The following is a 19439-nucleotide window of genomic DNA, read 5'->3' on the forward strand; positions in this document are numbered from 1 at the left end:
ATTCGATCGAAGGCTTTCCGCCAGGATCTAGCGTGTCGAAACCAGCATGGTCTGGCGATCGAAGGATCGTTCCACTGCTTTCGGTCGACCGAGAAGAGAGGCACGCGGAAACCGAACCGATCTCCGCGAGATCGATCTCTCAACCGATGTTTTTTTCAGACTTACACGTGTCTGCACGTGTGCGTCCTTGTGAACAACCAGCCATGCTGTTCCCCCACTGTAAGTCCACGGCAGGTGTCGCTGTCGACCCGCTTAGCCGATGTTACCAGGAATTTAACGCATGCACCGAGTAGATCCAAACCGTTCGTGCCTGTCCTAGATCGCCTGCAAAACCACTGCAAAAGTAATTCCTTCCTACTCGACGTCCTTTGTCCCCTCCGCTCGCGCGCGATCCTTGAACGCGAAAGGAAGCGATCCTTCCTCGAACTCGTTATCGGCGCTCTTTCTCGGCCGATTTTACCATCCAGGGATCGCCGATCATTTTCTCGTGATTCCATCGGCGGTTTATTCGAACAACGAAATTTAACGAATTCGTTCGAATTGAATTCTGTTCGAGCAACGGATACGATTCGATTTTTCTGATATAATTATATTCAAGTCACAATTGGAAGAAATTCTTCGAAAAAATTGCGTTCGAATAACGAGTCGACAGAATTTTTTGGATACAATTTTATTCGAATAAACGATTCGAAGAAATTCTTCGAAAAAGTTGTGTTCGAATAGAACGAGCCGAAGCAATTCTTTGAATAATATTTCATTCGAGTAACGACTTGAAGAAATTCTTCGAAAAAATTGCATTCGAATAACGAGTCGAAGGAATTCTTCGGATACGATTTTATTCGAATAACGAGTCGAAGGAATTCTACGGATACAATTTTATTCGAATAACGAGTCGAAGGGATTCTTCAGATACAATTTTATTCGAATAAATGATTCGAAGAAATTCTTCGAAAAAATTGTGTTCGAATAAAACGAGCCGAAGAAATTCTTCGAATAATATTTTATTCGAGTAAAGACTTGAAGAATTTCTTCTAAAAAATTGTGTTCGAATAGAACGAGTTGAAGGAATCCTTCGAATAAAATTTCGAATAAATTCTGCGAATAAAGTTCTATTCGTTATTCGAATAAAAATGAAAACGGATCGGAAGTTCTTGAATTTCGTTTCCAAAAACGAGCATTTCGGTGCGCCTGCATTCATTCGCCGGATGAGAATTAGGCGGTCACCTCGACACGCCGCGACTGTTCGGGCTTATCTCTAGTTCGGCGCGCGTTCAAAGTTTCACGGGTTGTTTGACGCTCGCGGATTCCGCTGCGTTCGCACGTGACGCGCCGAATAACACGTTTATTTCCGCGCGGCACGCGATATCGCTCGCTCCGAAATACTCGCATGCTTTGCCTGCCTCTTCGTGTATCCATATCCCGCGCTCTATCCAATCCCTCTCTCTCTCCCTCTCTCTTTCTCTCTCTCTCTCTCCCTCTCCCTCTCCCCCCCCCCCCCTCTCCTCTTGTCCGACACGTTTGCACGTTTCGTAGAATCGAACAGAGTTTGCTCGTTGCCTGCTCTCTCACCTGCTCTCTCACCTGCAAAATCCTTTCGTTGCCGACGATTTCGGTGAAACTCGCACGAGCCACGATGTTCATCCTGACGTTCATTCCGATGCTCGTTCTCGTATCGATCCTGAGGCGCTCGCGAGTTTCAGAAAAATCGCTGATTTTGGATCCTTTCCTTCAGCTCAATTTGCGTGTATTTGTGTGCGTATGTGTGTGTGTGTCGTTGGCAAATTCGTCTCGCCACTGGCGATTATCATATCGACGAGTTCGACCAATTCGTTTACTTCTCTTGCGAGAACTGGATTTTGGAGAAAAAAAATCGATGATCAACGATTGCGACTAGTTATTCGAACGGATTTAGGGCAATTTGTAATAACCAACAAGTCAGAATAATTTAGAATAACTTGCAATAACTTCTTACGATTTACAAATAATTCAGAATAATTTGTAATAACTTCTTATGATTTACAAATAATTCAGGATAATTTGTAATAACTTCTTACGATTTACGAGTAATTTAGAATAATTTGTAATAACTTCTTACGATTTACAAATAATTTAGAATAATTTGCAATAACTTCTTACGATTCACAACTACTTCAGAATAATTTGCAATAACTTCTTACGATTCACAACTAATTTAGAATAATTTGTAATAACCAACGAGTTATAATCGAGTTATTCGAATAATTTGTAATAACCAACGAGTTATAATCGAGTTATTCGAATAATTTGTAATAACCAACGAGTTATAATCGAGTTATTCGAATAATTTATAATGACCAACGATTTGCAACTAATTTGAAACAATTTATGATAACCGACGACCTATAACTACTTTCGAATAATTTATAATAACCAACGATTTACAATTAATTTAAAATAATATCGAGAGAGTACATACGGTCTCGCCGTCGACCGTTTGATCTTTCGCAAGAGGTCGAGCTCGTCGATACACGCATCGTGTCCCTGTAATTTTGTCGTGGTAGTCCTCCGCCGTGTTAGAGAGACGTCAGTAAAAGATTCGTCTTAAATGAATTTTCCTTTCAGTCGAGCGAGTCGGAATTGAATTAGCCAGCTCTCTGACCCGTGAAATCGTTGTTACAGGCCAGCAGACATGTCGGAGATCTGTTCGAAGACCTGCGGGACGGGCACAACCTCATTTCCCTGCTGGAGGTTCTCTCAGGCGAGCATCTCGTAAGTGTTCCGCAACCTTGCTATAACCGTACACGTTGCATGTTCCGGTCACGCGGAGCCTTGGCGGTGCTTTCGCTGCACCCTCGTTACCCGGGGGAGGGTGCTCCTTACGCAATCGCGCGTCGTATATGTATAATATTATTGATATTATTAATTGTGTGTGTGTGTGTGTGTGTGTGTGTGTGTGTGTGTGTGTGTGTAATTACTGTAATTTATATATAATTTAATTTTATATTGTTATTATAATTTATATACAGGGTGTTCCACAATTATTTTAACAGCCAAAAATGAGGGGTAGCTGAGGTCATTTGAAGTAACTTTTTCCTTTGCGAAAATACGATCTGCGACTTTGTTTACGAATTATTAACGGAAAACACTGACCAATGAGAGGTGACGGCGCGAAGTTCGAGAGCCCGCAGCACGAGGCTTTGACAGATGGTCGGGACGGACTCGAGCCGCATTCGAAGTATTGAACAAATTACGAAGTGAGAACTTTCCGGATTTTTTTTTACTACGTAACAGTGATATTTTTAAGAAAAACGCTGTTCACCTTTACTTTCGAACGTCTGAAGAATATTTACTAATTTTTCGGACCCGAAATAGTAAGTAATTTAACCGTGACGGCAGTTTTAATTTCCTAGTGTGCATGACACCTTGTGTGTAACATGAAATTTTAAAATTAAATTAAATTAATAACTTTTACATAATCTTGATATAACCTTGACATAACCTTGACATAACCTTGATATAACCTTGATATTAACCTTGATATTAACCTTGATATTAACCTTGATATTAACCTTGATATAGCCTTGACATATCAAGGTTATATCAAGGTTATGTCAAGGTCACCATATGAAATTTTTAAGCAAGGTGTAAAGGTGTAAGATTAACAAAGTATTTATAAATGATATTTTACAACTAAATGGGTGAGTACCTTATTGATTATATTTCTCATATTTCTCTGACAAACACATCCCTTACATCCTTTAACACGATTATTATTTATTAAATTAGCTTTGCGAATCATTCGTTGAACTTGAACACCTTGCTTAAAAATTTCGTATGTTGTCCTTGACATAACCTTGATATAACCTTGTTATAACCTTGATATGTCAAGGTTATATCAAGGTTAATATCAAGGTTGTGAAAATATTTACGTACTTTGTTAATCGTCACTGTACACCTTGCTTAAAAATTTCATATGTTACACACAAGGTGACATGCACAATAAAAAATTAAAACGGCCGTCACGGTTAAATTACTTACTATTTCGGGTCCGAAAAATTAGTAAATATTCTTCAGACGTTCTAAAGTAAAGGTGAACAGCGTTTTTCTTAAAAATATCACTGTTACGTAGTAAAAAATAATTCGGAAGTTCTCGCTCCGTGATTTGTTCAATACTTCGAACGCGGCTCGAGTCCGTCCCGACCATCTGTCAAAGCCTCGTGCTGCGGGCTCTCGAACTTCGCGCCGTCACCTCTCATTGGTCAGTGTTTTCCGTTAATAACTTGTAAACAAAGCCGCAGATCGCATTTTCGCAAAGGAAAAAGTTACTTCAAATGACCTCAGCTAGCCCTCATTTTCGGCTGTTAAAATAATTGTGGAACACCCTGTATATTGTACAACATAATATATTATATATAATATATTACGTACTTAATTGTACAATATAATATATTATATATAATATATTACTCACTTAATTGTACAATACAATATATTATACATAATATAATTATATTATTATTATCATTTATATATATAAATATAATACAAAGTAAAAGAAAAGTAAGACAAAACGTAGCGTACATAATAAGTTTGCAATAGATATTATATAATAAAAGTGTATGATACAGGAAAGTATAATAATCGAGAGATTCTCTGTCAGACATAATAGTAATCTCGTTGGGAAAAAAGTAAAAGAAAAATTAGGACTAAAAATAGAAGAAATATGCAAACAGAACAATAGCCAGAAATAAAAATACAGAAAAAGAAGTAGAAAAGAAAAATTAGAAGTAAAATTGGAAAAACAATAAGAACGAGAGATCGGAAATAAAAATAGAAAAAAAAAATAGGAAATGAATAGAAAAAGAATTAGAAAAATGTAGATGAATTAGGTAGTATAGTATGAATGTATGACCGCAGGCAGTGGGTGATCGAGTTTCGGGAAGTCTAACATCGTTTTGGTTTTCAGCCGCGGGAAAGAGGTCGGATGCGTTTCCACATGCTGCAGAACGTGCAAATGGCTCTTGACTTTCTTCGATACAAGAAGATCAAGCTGGTGAACATCCGCGCCGAGGATATCGTCGACGGTAATCCGAAGCTGACCCTCGGATTGATATGGACCATCATACTGCACTTCCAGGTGAGTATTCCCACTCGACGATGACAATAGAGAAATGCGATAGAAAAATGTTGGACGTGTATAGAAATAGCGCGGCGATTTAATCGTTCTCTCGAGAACGCTATCATCGTCCTCCTGCTTCGTACGAGAAGCACTCGTCTCGACACGGGCCTGGTTCGCCTTTCGAATCGCGACAATTCATTATCGGCCGATAAGTGGCGATAACACGGCAGAGCTTTCCAAGCTCTCCCACGCTCTCATGCTCTCTCTCTCTCTCTCTATCTATCTATCTACCTACCTATCTTGCTGCCTTCTCTGTCTCTCTCTCACTCTCTCTCTCTCTCTCTCGCTCTCTCTCTCTCGCTCTCTCTCGACAAGCTACGCTCTCGGCGAAACGGAACAAATTCCATTTCCAATTGCAAGCTCTTCCATTTCGAAAGACCGCGAAACGAAGTTTGTTCAACCCTTTGCCGCACCCAACGCTCCAACACGGGATTTAAATGTCCTGCTGCCAGACCGATCGCTTCAAGAAAAAGAAAAAAAAAAGGAAAAAACGTCGATCTACGTGCAACGTTTCGCAAAACGATTTACAAATTAATAATGATTAAATGTTTTATAATATTCGAGTATTCTTTTTCTTCTGCTCGCATCGGATAATCGAGGTTCCGCTGTATTGGAATTTGTGTCGCGTTCTGTGCTCGAAACGATCAGGCGAGTCAATTATGGTAAGCAATAATCGATCGAAACAGTCGAATAAAAAGCGATGGTTTATTAACAGTCGGCTAAAGAAATTCATTCTCGCGATAATTCCCTTGTTTTTCACTGTTATTTTGCTTCTACGGCCGGGCATGAAATTCCAAATTCGGTAAATTGAATGAAGGAGCGGCAAAGGGTGAACACGAGATTGATATTATCGATTCTGTGCCCATCGATCACGACGCATCTATCTAATGGTGTATTTTTTGTTTTGTTTCGCGCCGCAGAGCTGGCGACGCAAGGTAAGTTCTCCCTCTATTTTTACGTAGTGAGCTCCCGGAGCTGTCCGCGAAGGAAGTTTTCTGATCGAGGAGGATCGAGGAGGATCGAGGGTTGCGCGGACCTGTTTTATCGACCGCGATAACCGATCGCGCTAGATGGCGCCTGACGCTTAGATCCGGTAACGATCCATCGATCCGCTGGTCGCGTGGCCGCGCGCGCGCGCGACGCGCCGACCAATCGCGATAATTATCGCCGCTACGCCGATAAGACCGGCCCCCAATCAATTGCTAGACACGACGTCGGAGCACTCGAACGGATTCAAATGCAACGATGGTGGATTTTTTACACTGCGGATTTCGAAGTTACCTCATGCTCGAGACACGCCGACGAACCTCGCCCACTCGCGTCATCGTTTATCTCGCGCACGACGATACCGCGTTGCAAACAAATATTGCAGATCTCTGCGGAACAGCAAAGAGAAGCCGAACCGTTGAGGATGTTCCGAGGACCGAGGCAGGATGTGCGCGATAATTATCGAAGCTCGAATAATAGTCGAGAAGTTAGCGTTTGTCGCGATCCAAGGGCTACGCGAACGTGAATTCAGATTCTATTTGATTGTTTTTTTTTTAGACTTTGTTTGTCGAGAAAAATCATAACTTTTGCAGTAATATTCGCAAAATTTGTTCGCGCACGTTTCAATAATAATTGAACAGATTTTGAATAACAAGTGAACATTCACGGCATTGGCTACTTTGAAACATGATGCATTGAAGCACTCGCACTGTTTTTATAAAATCGACGCTGGACGTACAGGCAATGTCGTTTGTTACCATTATTTATAGTTAATTATTTGGATATTGTATTTATAATATAATTAATTATTAACCTTATTTATAATAATATGCTGTACCTAAGTGATACATAGTTGTACCTAAATGGTACCTAATTGCACCTAAATGGTACCTAGTTGTACCTTAAACGGTACCTAATTGCACCTACATGGTACCTAATTGCACCTACATGGTACTTAATTGTACCTAACTGGTACTTAATTGTATCTAACTGGTACTTAATTGTATCTAATTGGTATACTTAATTGTATCTAACTGTACCTAAATGGTACTTAACTATACCTTCATGGTACCTAATTGTACCTTCATGGTACTTAATTGTACCTAACTAGTACTTAATTATACCTAACTGGTACCTAATTGTACCTAACTGTACCTGAATGGTACCCAACTGTACCCAACTTCACCTAAATGGTACTCAATTGTACCTAAACTCGCATCGTCACATTGAACATTTCGTCATAAGAAGAAACAAAATTCGTCTTATATCGTCGCTCGGATTGTTTTTTCGCTCCCCGAGATCGGATAAACGGCTCCGAAACGGTAATTTTCGGTAATTTTCTTGCTGCCGGGTTCTCCGCCGCGAATGAGCCTTTTATCGTCCCGGGATCTGATAAAAAAGCGCTCGTTGGCTGCCGGTGACGAGTGTCCTTCCCTCGAGCACGCTCGGCAGACGTTACCGTTTATGGTGTTTCGCGGCGATTCTCGTCCAAGCAAGGCGGAAGGTTGACAGAGCGGAGCCACACGGTCGAAACGCCGTGCGGCGGTGATGAGGAGAGGGACGAGAAGAGGCCCCGCGACGCATCGCGGTGTTATTCGTCCGCGTGGGAGTAGGGCCCACGGGATGCGGACGCGCGCTCAAGAGAGCCGTATATATCGGTTCGTTCGGTCTCGTGACGCCGCTCCGCGTGTGTCGCCCACCTTGCAATTATGATAATCGGGATCCGACCGATCGAGCCACGAATACAGAAACGAGAATGACGCGAGCGGACAAGGTCGCCGGTAACCGACCCTCTCTCGCGCCTTCCGGAGAACCCGAAACGAGCCGCCGGCTGCCTTCGACCGCCCGGGGCACGCCATTATTCAATCCGCTATTGATTTCATTCGATCGGGATATCTCTTTTAACGATCTATCGTGTTACCGAAGAGTCGCTCTGTTCTTTGGAAAGTCTCGCGGAGACAGAGGATCCTTCCGGAATCTGAAACTGTTTGCCTCTGCTACGCCTGTCTTTAGGCTGTTCGCCGGAGAAGAATTATTCGATCGCTATCGATTCCGATGCGATAATGTAATAATTATATTTAATAATATACATATAATAATATTAGGTCGTTCGGTAACTTGATTCGTTTTATAACAAAAATTTCGCTTTATAAGGGTGTTAAAAGAAGTACTTAATTCGATATTATCGATCATAAAATAAGATGTGTATGTATGTTACCAGAAAAATGTCAAACAGTTTCATTTTTACTCTGGACATTAAAAAATCTTTCAGTTTCTCGCGAAAGAAGCAACTTTCCGAACGACCTAATAATAATAATAATAATAATAATAATAATAAATGTTTACTCTTTGACACTAGATTTGCGGGGCACAAAAAAACAGCTGTTTTGTATTAGTTTATAAAAGTAACAATAGGACATATATTTTGATTTTTAATAAGTGTTATTGTAACATTTGCCGTGAGTAACGTATAAATTGAATAAATAACTTATAAATGTGTCTTTACGATATGAATAATTGTGTATTAAGAAGTCAGTGACCCGTCATTTTGACAGGTTCTGTAACAATCTAGTGTCGACGGGATGAACCCTTTGTTATAATGCAATACAATATAAAATAATAGCTAGTATACAGTATATAATACAGTAAAGAATATACAATATAAAAATAAAATACAAAAATATAAAATAACGTAAATAATATAGTATAATACAATACAAAAATAATACAGTACATCATATACAATATAAAAATAAGATATATAATACAGTATATAATATACAAAATGAAAATAAAAATAAAATAAATGCTACGGCATATAATAACAATTTAAAAAATAATGATTTCGTGCGTTTGCAGCAAAAATCAGTGGTCGACGTATAAAACGACGAAGGCGTTGAATAATACCCTTGCAGCGTTTTCAACTCGTCGAAATTATCGAAAGGGACAATTTACTTTCACCCCATTTCTGTATCTTACGATCGTGTTTGAACATTTTCACTCTGCCGGGAAGATCCGCTGTCCAATAATTCCCGTCGATTCGACAGGATCAGCGATAGATCATCTTTCTCGATCCATCGTCGAAGGACAAAATCGTATTCGCTGCAACGAGTCTTCGGCGACTCATCGTCGGAAGAATACTGTGCAATCGATTGCGCCGTGGTCGGCCATCTTTGCTCGTTATCGAAGCAAAGGGTGCCTCTTTGGGTTCGGAGAGCGAGCGCGTGCTTTCGGAACGTGTCAGCTGCGCGCGCGGGGTCGTTTCTCCCGTCGACGGGACACGACCGAAGGGCGACGGTGGGTGCCGCGTTTACAGCGTCGGCGAAGCGGGACGAAGGGCTTGCAGGCTGGCTGCGCCCGAGACGAAACAAAACGCAGGAGGCGGCACTCGCGAGAACTTCGGCCCGGAGAGCAAATAAACGAGCGGCTTTATGGCGGGTGTCCGTTTCCGCGAGGGAACCGCCGAGGGTGCCCGGCGTAAATATCGGGGAGAGAAGTGGTAGTCAATTTCCTCCTCGTCCGAAAATAGTCCGGCGGAGGAGCGCGCGCGTGCGGCCGACGACGGGCCACCCTCCTCTGGGCCCAGGTGTCGAGGAAATTCGGAGTTTTTCTCGCCGAGGGGACCACGGAGAACAGGAGGCGACGGGGAGCCGTCGACGGTCACGGACGATCTCTCGATTCACGCTTCTGGCCGCGCACCGGAAGCGTCCGTGTGTGCCGGTGCTCTCTCGCGGCTGCTCGCTGACGTCACGTCCGGTCCCGGTTCGCTCTCTTTCTGTTCCTCTTTTTACTTTGGCCTCTCTCTCTCTGTTCTCCGCGGCGGCTCGAGGACGCGCCAAAAGCCCGAAAAAATTACACCGGTCGACGAAATCGCAGCGCAAATCGTCGACCAAAATCGGCCGACTTTGACCGACGATAACACCGCGAAAAAATCATCGTAGGATGATCAGGTTTTATTTGAAATTAAAGCTTGGAATCTCTGCTTTAAGCTACTGTTTCTCGACTTGAAGTTGGACGTATCTTTACCATTGTAACTTTTCGAATGCGAGGACATTTTGAATTGTTCGTCGTGTCGGACATCGCCAAGTTCGACGAAATGCACGGACTTCGTGAAATTTTTGTCGGACATGCCGTTCACGGTGCAACGAAGCTCGATTCTTTCTCTTTAACTTAAAAAAAAGTAAACGCGGCTGCGATTTTTTCTCGCGAAGTTACGGAACTTCGAAGCGGACCCTTGTCCGTCGATCGAAGTTGATCGATTTTTCTCCCGATCGTGGGATGAAAAATCCATGTTGTTGTTATTGTAACTACATAAAAAAAGGGCATTTATTACAATCAAGTGTTTTAAATGCTTGTTATACATTTGTAAAATCGTTTAAGTGCTTGCAACCGGTATTTCATTTAATGCGATTTCGAGAGATAATGCAAAAATATTTGTATTTCTCAGTTGACATATTTTCACCGGTGCCCGTTCATGGTCGCCGAAATGAACGAACAGTATAATTAAAATTAATCGACGGAACGCCTCCTTTCCGTCTCTTCGGGCCGAGTGTCCGCAGTTCGCGGCGCCGCGTCCCATTTTCGCCCGAAGCCGCGTCGCACGGCGGTCGCTTATTTAGGCATTGTTTTCGTAGCAGCGGTTTTCTGCGCGCAAAACACAATCGTCCCCAAGCCTGTTTGTTTTCCAGCCTGCCCCCGTCCGCGTGCGCGGCCTCGAGCGCGAACCGACGCGTATTAATTATCGTCGCGCGCGCGCGCGCTCTCAAATTAGGTAAGCGGGCACGATCGAGACCGAACGCGGCGAGCGACGACGAAACGTTTACCGTGCCGCGCGAAACGTCGATTCCACTCAAAAGGAAAAGGAGGAAGGACGCGCGCGATCCGCGGGGCCCGCAGAGGCCCGCGAGAGGGAACCGAGTCGGACCCCGGGGCCCTTCTCTGCGCGCTCGGCTCCGCTCCGCTCCGATGACTCGGCGCATGCGCGATTTACGGGCCCCGAGATCGCTGGATTTTCTGCCGCCTGTAACTTCCACCGGTCCCTTCGAACGGGATCCGGGCGGAAACTAGTCCTGGAATTCCAGCCGTTCCTCGAGCAAGTGCTCCGGCAATTTGGATCCTGTACAACCGCTCGCAAAAAGTGGACGCATTTTAACTCGACGCAGTCGATTCGGCGGCCCTGACTAATTTTGTTGCAGCGTTGCGTTACTAAGTAATTTTTCACATCGTTGTTCATCGCGTTTCGAAAACTGTTGTAATCGTCGCACGAGCAACAAGATCGAGATCCAATTGAATCGTTCGCCAAATCTTCCGACACGATGTCGCAGGGAAACCGGTTAACCTACTGACATTCTACGAGGAACATGCTCCGTTTCTGTATAGTCCTCTGTCTTAACCCTTTCGGTGCCGAGCACAAGGAGCTGTGCGAGCAATGCCGGACTAATTTGACGAATTTGATAGCGTTTGGGGAAACAGTTTATGAAAACCAAAGTGAGAATGATATTTTGAAAATTGAAAAAGAAGCATAGTGCGAAATAAAGGGATCCTGCATGCAGGATCATCCTCTACCGAATGTACCACGATTTTCCGAACACGCTGTATATAAGTATATATATAAAATATAAATAAATGTATATCTATAAATATATATATATATGTAAGTATATATATTTATATTTATATTATATTATTATTTATAAATATATATATTTATATTTATATTATATTATTATTTATAAATATATATATTTACATTTATATATATTTCGCAAGTGTTATGAACAGCGACATATCATCGCCCGCCCCTAAAAGGGTTAAACATCCTGCCCAAGTACCAGAACATCATCTCTTAGCGACCAAACGGCAATTTATTTTGCCACGTTTCCCCTGTTAATTATATCGATCGCTCTAAGTCGATCGAATCGTTCGGATTCCACGGAGCATCGATTAGCATTTCGACGAGGCGAAGCGTGTTTTCCTGTCGGAACGGAAATCGATTCCGACTCGCTCGTTATATGCATCGGTCGCAATCAATATCGCATTAGCAATCTTATTGAGATGGTCGAGGCGTCGCGCTATACATAGTTCGCCGAGAGATCGTGGGACGCGTGGAACGATCGTGGTTCGCGAATCGCGAGGACGCGTCCGCGCGAGGACGAGAATCCGAGGAGTAGGACGACTCTTGGCGAGGAGCAGAGCCGAACGGAGTGAAGTGAAGTGAAGAGTAGTGGTGAGGAGAGGAGAGGAGAGAGAGAGGCGAACCTCGCGGAAGCGAAGGAAGATAGGTGACGTCGATGTGCAGGGGTGGGCAGGATGGAGCCAGCCGTGCTCGGTATGACAGCGACGAACCTGCAGGGGGAACGGTGGAAAAAGTGGGAAAAAGGACAGAGAGAGCGAGAGAGAGAATTAAAGAGCTAGAGAGAGAGAGAGACATTTGGAGGGACAGAGAGAAACAATCGGAGGAAAAGAGTGCGAGTACCAACGAGGCAAAGAGAGAGAGAGAGAGAGAGAGAGAGAGAGAGAGAGAGAGAGAGAGAATAAGAGAGCTAGAGAGAGAGAGAGAGAGAGAGAATAAGAGAGCTAGAGAGAGAGGGAGAGAGAATAAGAGAGCTAGAGAGAGAGAGAGAGAGAATAAGAGAGCTAGAGAGAGAGGGAGAGAGAATAAGAGAGCTAGAGAGAGAGAGAAAGAGAGACATTTGGAAGAACAGAGAGAAACAATCGGTGTAAAAGAGCGCGAGTATCAGTGCGGCAGAGAGAGAGAGAGAGAGAGAGAGAAGAGCGACAGAGAGGGTCAGAGTGGGGGAGCGCGAGAGGGGGGCCGCAGTCGGAGGCGTCTCTCACCTGTGCGCATTTCGTTGGCCTACTCTCGCGACGGCAGCCGGATACAACGCGGCGCGCTGTCGGTTCGTTGGTACCGCGTTGGTGATCGCGCGACACGACCGTCGTCCTGTCGTGTCTCGTTCGCGGTGAAGCGTTAATCTCTCGGCTCGGTGTTCTTGTTGGTCTTCGTCGGGCCGGCCGGAGCAGCGCGTCAGAACCGCGCGGGGACACGTGGCTGCCGGTGGAGTCTTCGGGAAGACCCACAAACAACGCGCAGCACCGGAGTGAGATATCGTGCGAGGCAACGGAAAAGGAGAAACCGCGAGCAAAGAGCTCGGCCAACGCGACGACGTCGAACTTGTGTTCGTCGAAGGCTCGCGAGGCGCGCGGCGAAACGATCGGTGGCCTCTGAACCCGCGTGTGTGTCGCCGTCGATCGCAACGGTTGTCGGTGCTCTCCCCACCGTCTGTCTGTTTACTAGACAGAGCCGCTACCTGCCGCTGGCTGTCGTTCGGCCGACATTGGGCCCGCCGGTTCGGTAAACACGGGATCTCCGGCTCGCGCCACCGACCGACCGGCTGTCTCCTCTCCTCTCTTTCTCGGCGCGCGAGTGCTAAAAACGCGACGGTGCGGCAAATCGAGAGATCCCGGCCCTGGGACGCGTGCAATTGGGCCGAGCTCCCGGAGAGAGAGAGAGAGAGACCGCGGTCGCTCGATTCTCGATAATCGGCTTTCACGCGGCGACCGAGCCGGCGCCGGATAAGGCGAACGACACAGCTCCGCGCGATTTTCGCGTTCCGCGCCGATGCTAGTTTCGCGAGACCGATCATCTTCCGTCGATCGCGAGAGAGATGTCGATCTACCGGTTCAGCAAGGGTGGCCGGCTGTTCGTGCAGGCCACCCGGGAGGACGATCCGCGCGAGAACGTCGCGGTCGTCGCGCCTGCGGCCGCCGCCGCCGCGCCCGTCGCCGACGATCTCACCGCCGTCTACACCAAACGCAGGCTCTCCACCGAGGTTCTAGGTAATCGGACGGATCCGAGGAAAAGCCCGAGGCGTCCGCGATCGCGAGATTCCGCTGGGAAAATCGCTGCGAGACGCACGCGACCAGTTCTCTGTGCGCGCCGTCTCTTGCGAAACCGTGTTGCAATAGGAAAGCGGGTGATTCTGCGTGGAAACGATGATGGTAGAACGAGGCCCGAACGAGGCCCGAACAGTGCTGTTTCGGTTGCACGATGTTTGCGAAATTCTTCGCCGGTTTTCGGACGACCACGATTTCTGGTAACCGATCCGGCTCCGCGTCCGTCTGACCGCGACCTCCCGTTTCTACTTAGACGCCGCGACACGTGGGTCAAACTTGTTTACACCTGGAGTTGAAGGTTTCGACGGCAGTCGACGGTTTCGATCGGTTCAGACTGTTGCGGAGAACCGCGATGTTTCGTGGGTTTATTTCTGTCGGATGAGAATTAGCGTCTCGAAATGATTCGAATAATTGTGAATACAGTAATGTCTCCCTAGTTGATGCGCACAGATTGTCCACGAAAACGGACGATTTGGGAAAGAGGGGATACGATTACTCGAGCCTTGCGGCTCGTTTTTTGTAGTCGCCGATTGCCAGATCGAGTAATCGTATCTCCTCTTCCCAAAATTGTCCATTCCGGCGCGCAATCTGAGCATCAATTAGGGAGACATTACTGTATTCGTTAAGGTTTCAAAAACTGTCGAAAATGCAACTGAAATGCACGAGTCGCGAAATTCAATTTTATTGATTAGTATCGAGTGCACCGGGCTGCGTAAAATTACTTTGGATTTTGGATGGTTAAATTGGTTATTTTCTGTTAAGACGATTGGGAGAAGTACGAACTTGCTATTTAGTCTGTGTAACTTTGAATCGCGACGCGGACGATTCTTATTTCGCATAAAGATTCATAGTCTGCGTACGAGAAATAAAAATAGCGTCGTGTTCTGTCACAGCAAAACGATCGATTACGTCGAGTTGCCGGTCGACGTAGCCGCGAAAGAAATTACAGTGCAAAGGCTAAATTGTTTCAGTCGTAACCGATGTGGAACAGTTCGTCGCTGGGAGCACTAAAAAGCAGCTTGCTTTCTACTACTTCGTAAAACCAACAAATAAGAGATTTATTCGGATTCTGAACGAAGTGTTATTGCAATGTTCGTCGCAACTGCTACATATATACATACATCGAATAAATAACTCGTAACCGTATCTCTATGCAATCTGAATATTCATAAATGAAAAAATTCGCATGCAAAGTCATATTGACGGCGGGGGGGTTTCCGTAAACCTAATTTTCGAACAGTTACTTCGATCACGTTAAATCGCCTGGTCTGACACAACGAATCACCCTCTTCTCGACTTTCTCCCCGTTTCGCAAAGCGAACGGCTAATTCGACGATACGAGAACGATCTTATAGAATGAACGAACTTGCGGGCGCGCGATAACACTGTTTCGTAATGGCATGCACGATTTACGATTCCGTTTCTTTCGGTTATCTTATCTAAGCTCGCGCGAAACGTAATCAGATTGCGCGTGTCGCCGATGACAATGGGCAACGATTCGGTGCGCCGCGAGCCGTCGGAGGTCGGCGTTGACCCCGCGAGCCCTCGGAGGTTGGCGTTGACCCCGCGAGCCATCGCGGGTCGGCGTTGACCTCGCGAGCTATCGCGGGTCCGTCGGAGGACAGCATTTCAATCCTCGAAACGCTTTGAAACGCTTCGGCGTCTCTTGGCGGATTCGCGTCACGATCTATCCGACTCTCTCGAGTTGGAGCCGAGGCGTGGATCGTGACGCGATTCCCGATCGATCGCGGGCGTCGATCGCGGGCCTCGGTGTGTCGGGCAAAGCTTTTCCGGAGGATCGACGGATAGTCCATTGACCCCTTGCCGATTCAGGATCGTCGATCGAGTCGACGAAGACCTCGAGACGCGGTGAGAACGGCACGAAACGTATCGTGACACGGATCGTTCGGAAAACAACTACTTTGACGCGCGGCGAGGAGAGACGCGTGGCCGAGGATCTGACCAAACGGGCCACTTCCGGCTACCTGCAGGAAACTGCCGCCGCCTCCTCCACCGTGTCCCTGAGCCGTCAGGCTTCGCCGAGACCGAAAACCGTCAGGGTAAGCCGCAATGCTCCCCCTCGATCCTCGCTCTCGACCAGCGAGAATGATCACATTCTGGTGCGAGCGATTCGGACCACTGGGCCCCACTGGGCCTTAGGGTCGACGTAAGGTCGGCGAATCGAAGGGCGAACCAACCGGAAACGAGATCTATGCACGGTCGTCTAGGTGTCTTAATACTTGAACTCATCGAGCGTTGAACATGCAGTGGCTCGCATTAATATTCGGACGCCTTTTTCAAACAGAATAACTTTTTCCCAAATCGAACGAAGTGACGTGAATTTCTTCTCTTCTGTTATACGAATTCCATGAACAATTTAACAGCAATTCGAACAATTCCTGATCATCCCCTAATTAATTAGCTATTATATAATACTAATATAATACCAATAATAATTTAATAATATTTATTTATTATTTATTTAATATTTATTATATTTATTTTACTTATAATAATAATAATAATTCAAAGGTTATTGCGCTTTGAAAGGTGTCCGAATATATTTTTCCAAAGGTTGTAATGTCGGCAATTTTCGCCGGGAATATGTGAAACATTTCGTTCGAGATTGTCTAGCGTTAAATTCAACCTTGTCGTTTGTCTGCTTAGATATCGGACATAGTAGTGGGTCAAGAACCAAACGTCACTGCCCGAGAGGCCCTGCTGCGATGGGCCCGAAGATCGACGGCGCGTTATCCTGGCGTGCGAGTGACCGACTTCACCGGATCCTGGAGAGATGGTCTGGCGTTCAGCGCGCTGATCCACCGAAACAGGCCAGACCTGGTCGATTGGAGAGGAGCACGCACCAGTCAGCCAAGAGAGCGGCTCGACCGGGTCTTCCACGTCGCGGAGCGCGAGTATGGCGTTACGAGGCTTCTCGATCCCGAAGGTAACGCCACTCTTCCATCGATATGCTCCTTTTTCACCTTTCGAGTTTCTCTCCTGTCGCTTCCGCCGCGAGCCTCTCGTGACGCTCCGGTTGCTCTCTCCGCGAAGATAAGAGCCAGTTCCATCATCCTCTTTTTGGAGAACAGCTTTTCCCATTTGTCCCCAATTCCCCGACATCCTCCAGCGATCCTCGGAAATCTTCGCTTTGCTCGCAACGACCTTGTTCGAGAACCTTGGCTCGATTTCTCCAAGATCCTCGGCTCGCTTCTGATTTTATTCGATTGCCAACAGACGTGGATACTCCAGAGCCGGACGAGAAGTCCTTGATAACGTACATCTCTTCGCTCTACGACGTGTTCCCGGAGCCGCCGGCGATCCACCCTCTGTACGACGCCGAAGCCCAGCGTAGATCCGCCGAGTACCGCGAGCTGACCAGCTCTCTTCAGCAATGGATCCGCGAGAAGATGTGCCTGATGCAGGAGCGGGCCTTCCCACCGACCCTGATCGAGATGAAGAAGCTGGCCGCGGACAGCGCCAAGTTCAAGAACGAGGAGGTGCCGCCTCGCTACAGGGACAAGCAGAGGCTGTCCCACATCTTCCGGGATCTACAGAAGTACTTCGAAGCGGTCGGCGAGGTGGACATGGAGCCGGAGCTACATATCGACGTGATTGAGAAGAACTGGAACCGACTGATGATGCTGCATCAGGAGAGAGAACAGGCGATCATCGATGAAATCAAACGGTGAGCTCATTGAGACTCGGTGCTCTTGGTACACCTTGCTTTCGGCGCTTTGGATAGAGTTTAATCAAGTCTCGGTTGGCTTTCTGATGGTTGCTTTCTTTCTGCAGACTCGAACGACTACAACGACTGGCTGAGAAGGTCCACAGAGAGATGAAGACGACCGATAACCGGCTGGAGGAACTAGAAAGACGCGTGGAGGACGAGGCGAGGCGCCTGGACAGACTCCATCCTCTCGAGGCTAAGCATGCCGGAGACCTTCTCGAGCAGGACATACGAAACACCGAGATTCAGATACAGAACATCTTCACCGACGTGCACACCCTCACCGAGGGCAGATACAGCCAAGCAGCCGAGCTCCATAAAAGGTACATGCTCTTCTGGAGGCTAAAAAAAGTGTTAGAGCTTCGTCGGTTGGCTGACCGGACATTCTCCCTCTTCCAGGGTCCAGAAGCTGCACCAACGGTGGGTCGCCCTGCGATCCTTGCTGCACAAACGCTTGGTGCAGCCCCTGGCGGCTGTGTCATTCCCGGTAGAAGAGCGCGTGGTGACCAAACACCGTACAACCGTCCACGAGACCCGGCTAGTGGACACCAATCCGCATTTCCGGGCGCTGCACGACTGCATCGACTGGTGCAGGGCCAAGATCAAGCAGCTCCAGGATGCGGACTACGGGTCCGACTTGACCAGCGTGCAGAACGAGCTGGAGGTTCATCAGAGAGAGCATAAGAACATCGAGCAGTTCCTGCCGAAGGTCGACAGATGCGTGCAGTCCAAGAACCACTTCCACGGAGAGGAGCTGACCTTGTACAGCCAGCACCTCGCCGTTCTGCAGAAACTGTACTCCGAATTGTTGTCCTCCTCGAACAAGAGGCTCTCCGACTTGGACACGTTGCATGATTTCATCCAGTCGGCCACCGGCGAACTGGTCTGGCTGAGTGCCAAAGAGGAGATTGAGGTGACTCGGGACTGGAGTGATAAGAACCTGAATGTACAGACCATCGAGCAGTATTATGAGGTAGTTCATTAATTCGTATGCTATTTGTAAGACTCTCCTCTTACGTTCCTTTTGTTTTACAAGCGTACGTACGGATCTGGCCTAGAGGTAATAGAAAGGAGGACTCGAGAGATTAACTGTCGGAGGTAGCTTTAATTTATAGAGCAGCTGCTAATTGAGAAATGCTTTCAGTCCCTGATGAGCGACCTGGAGAAACGGGAGATCCAGTTCTCGGCGGTGCAAGATCGCGGCGAGGCGCTGGTTCTCCAGCATCACCCGGCAGCAAAGACCATAGAAGCATACATGTCCGCGATGCAGAGCCAATGGGCCTGGCTGCTGCAGCTGACTCTGTGCTTGGAGGTGCACCTGAAGCACGCGGCTCAGAGCCAGCAGTTCTTCCGCGAGGTCCAGCAAGCGGAACAGTGGATCTCGAAGCGGGACGAGACGCTGAACACCATCTACTCGCAGTCCGATTTCGAGCTGAACGAGGGCGATTCCCTCGTGAAGGGTATGCAAGAGCTGCGAGAGGAATTGAACGCCTATAGCGACCAGATGCAGAAGCTGGTGGAGCAGGCGAAGGACATTGTGCCGATGAAGCAGCGCCGCCAGCCCGTGACCAGGCCCATGCAGGTCACCTGCGTCTGCAGTTACAAGCAAGTGAACGTGAGTCGAACGCTTTGTGATCAGCGATGAGTGACGAGATATATCTAATAGCG

At 46.7% G+C, this 19439-nt stretch overlaps 1 protein-coding gene across 45 annotated transcripts in view; it reads left to right on the forward strand.

Annotated features, from left to right (window-relative positions):
* Positions 1 to 19439, forward strand: part of shot (dystonin-like protein short stop) — a 107147-nt gene that overhangs the window by 38603 nt on the left and 49105 nt on the right. For 31 of the 45 annotated variants that reach the window (XR_013032615.1, XM_076518385.1, XM_076518389.1 and 28 more), the window contains 10 exons: positions 160 to 219; positions 2659 to 2748; positions 4946 to 5116; positions 6079 to 6093; positions 16709 to 16988; positions 17279 to 17729; positions 17837 to 18094; positions 18171 to 18744; positions 18808 to 18831; positions 18916 to 19386. Coding sequence is in view for 44 of the 45 variants with exons in the window: in XM_076518385.1 (XP_076374500.1) it covers positions 160 to 219; positions 2659 to 2748; positions 4946 to 5116; positions 6079 to 6093; positions 16709 to 16988; positions 17279 to 17729; positions 17837 to 18094; positions 18171 to 18744; positions 18808 to 18831; positions 18916 to 19386 (2394 nt within the window). In the remaining variant the exon portion in view is untranslated. Of the gene's footprint in view, positions 1 to 159; positions 220 to 2658; positions 2749 to 4945; positions 5117 to 6078; positions 6094 to 12808; positions 13985 to 15874; positions 16102 to 16708; positions 16989 to 17278; positions 17730 to 17836; positions 18095 to 18170; positions 18745 to 18807; positions 18832 to 18915; positions 19387 to 19439 lie in introns of those variants that run through there. The other 14 variants (XM_076518392.1, XM_076518390.1, XM_076518391.1 and 11 more) reach the window with 6 other exon arrangements.

The sequence above is a fragment of the Megalopta genalis genome, chromosome 2, assembly GCF_051020955.1.
Source record: "Megalopta genalis isolate 19385.01 chromosome 2, iyMegGena1_principal, whole genome shotgun sequence".
Lineage (NCBI taxonomy): Eukaryota > Metazoa > Arthropoda > Insecta > Hymenoptera > Halictidae > Megalopta > Megalopta genalis.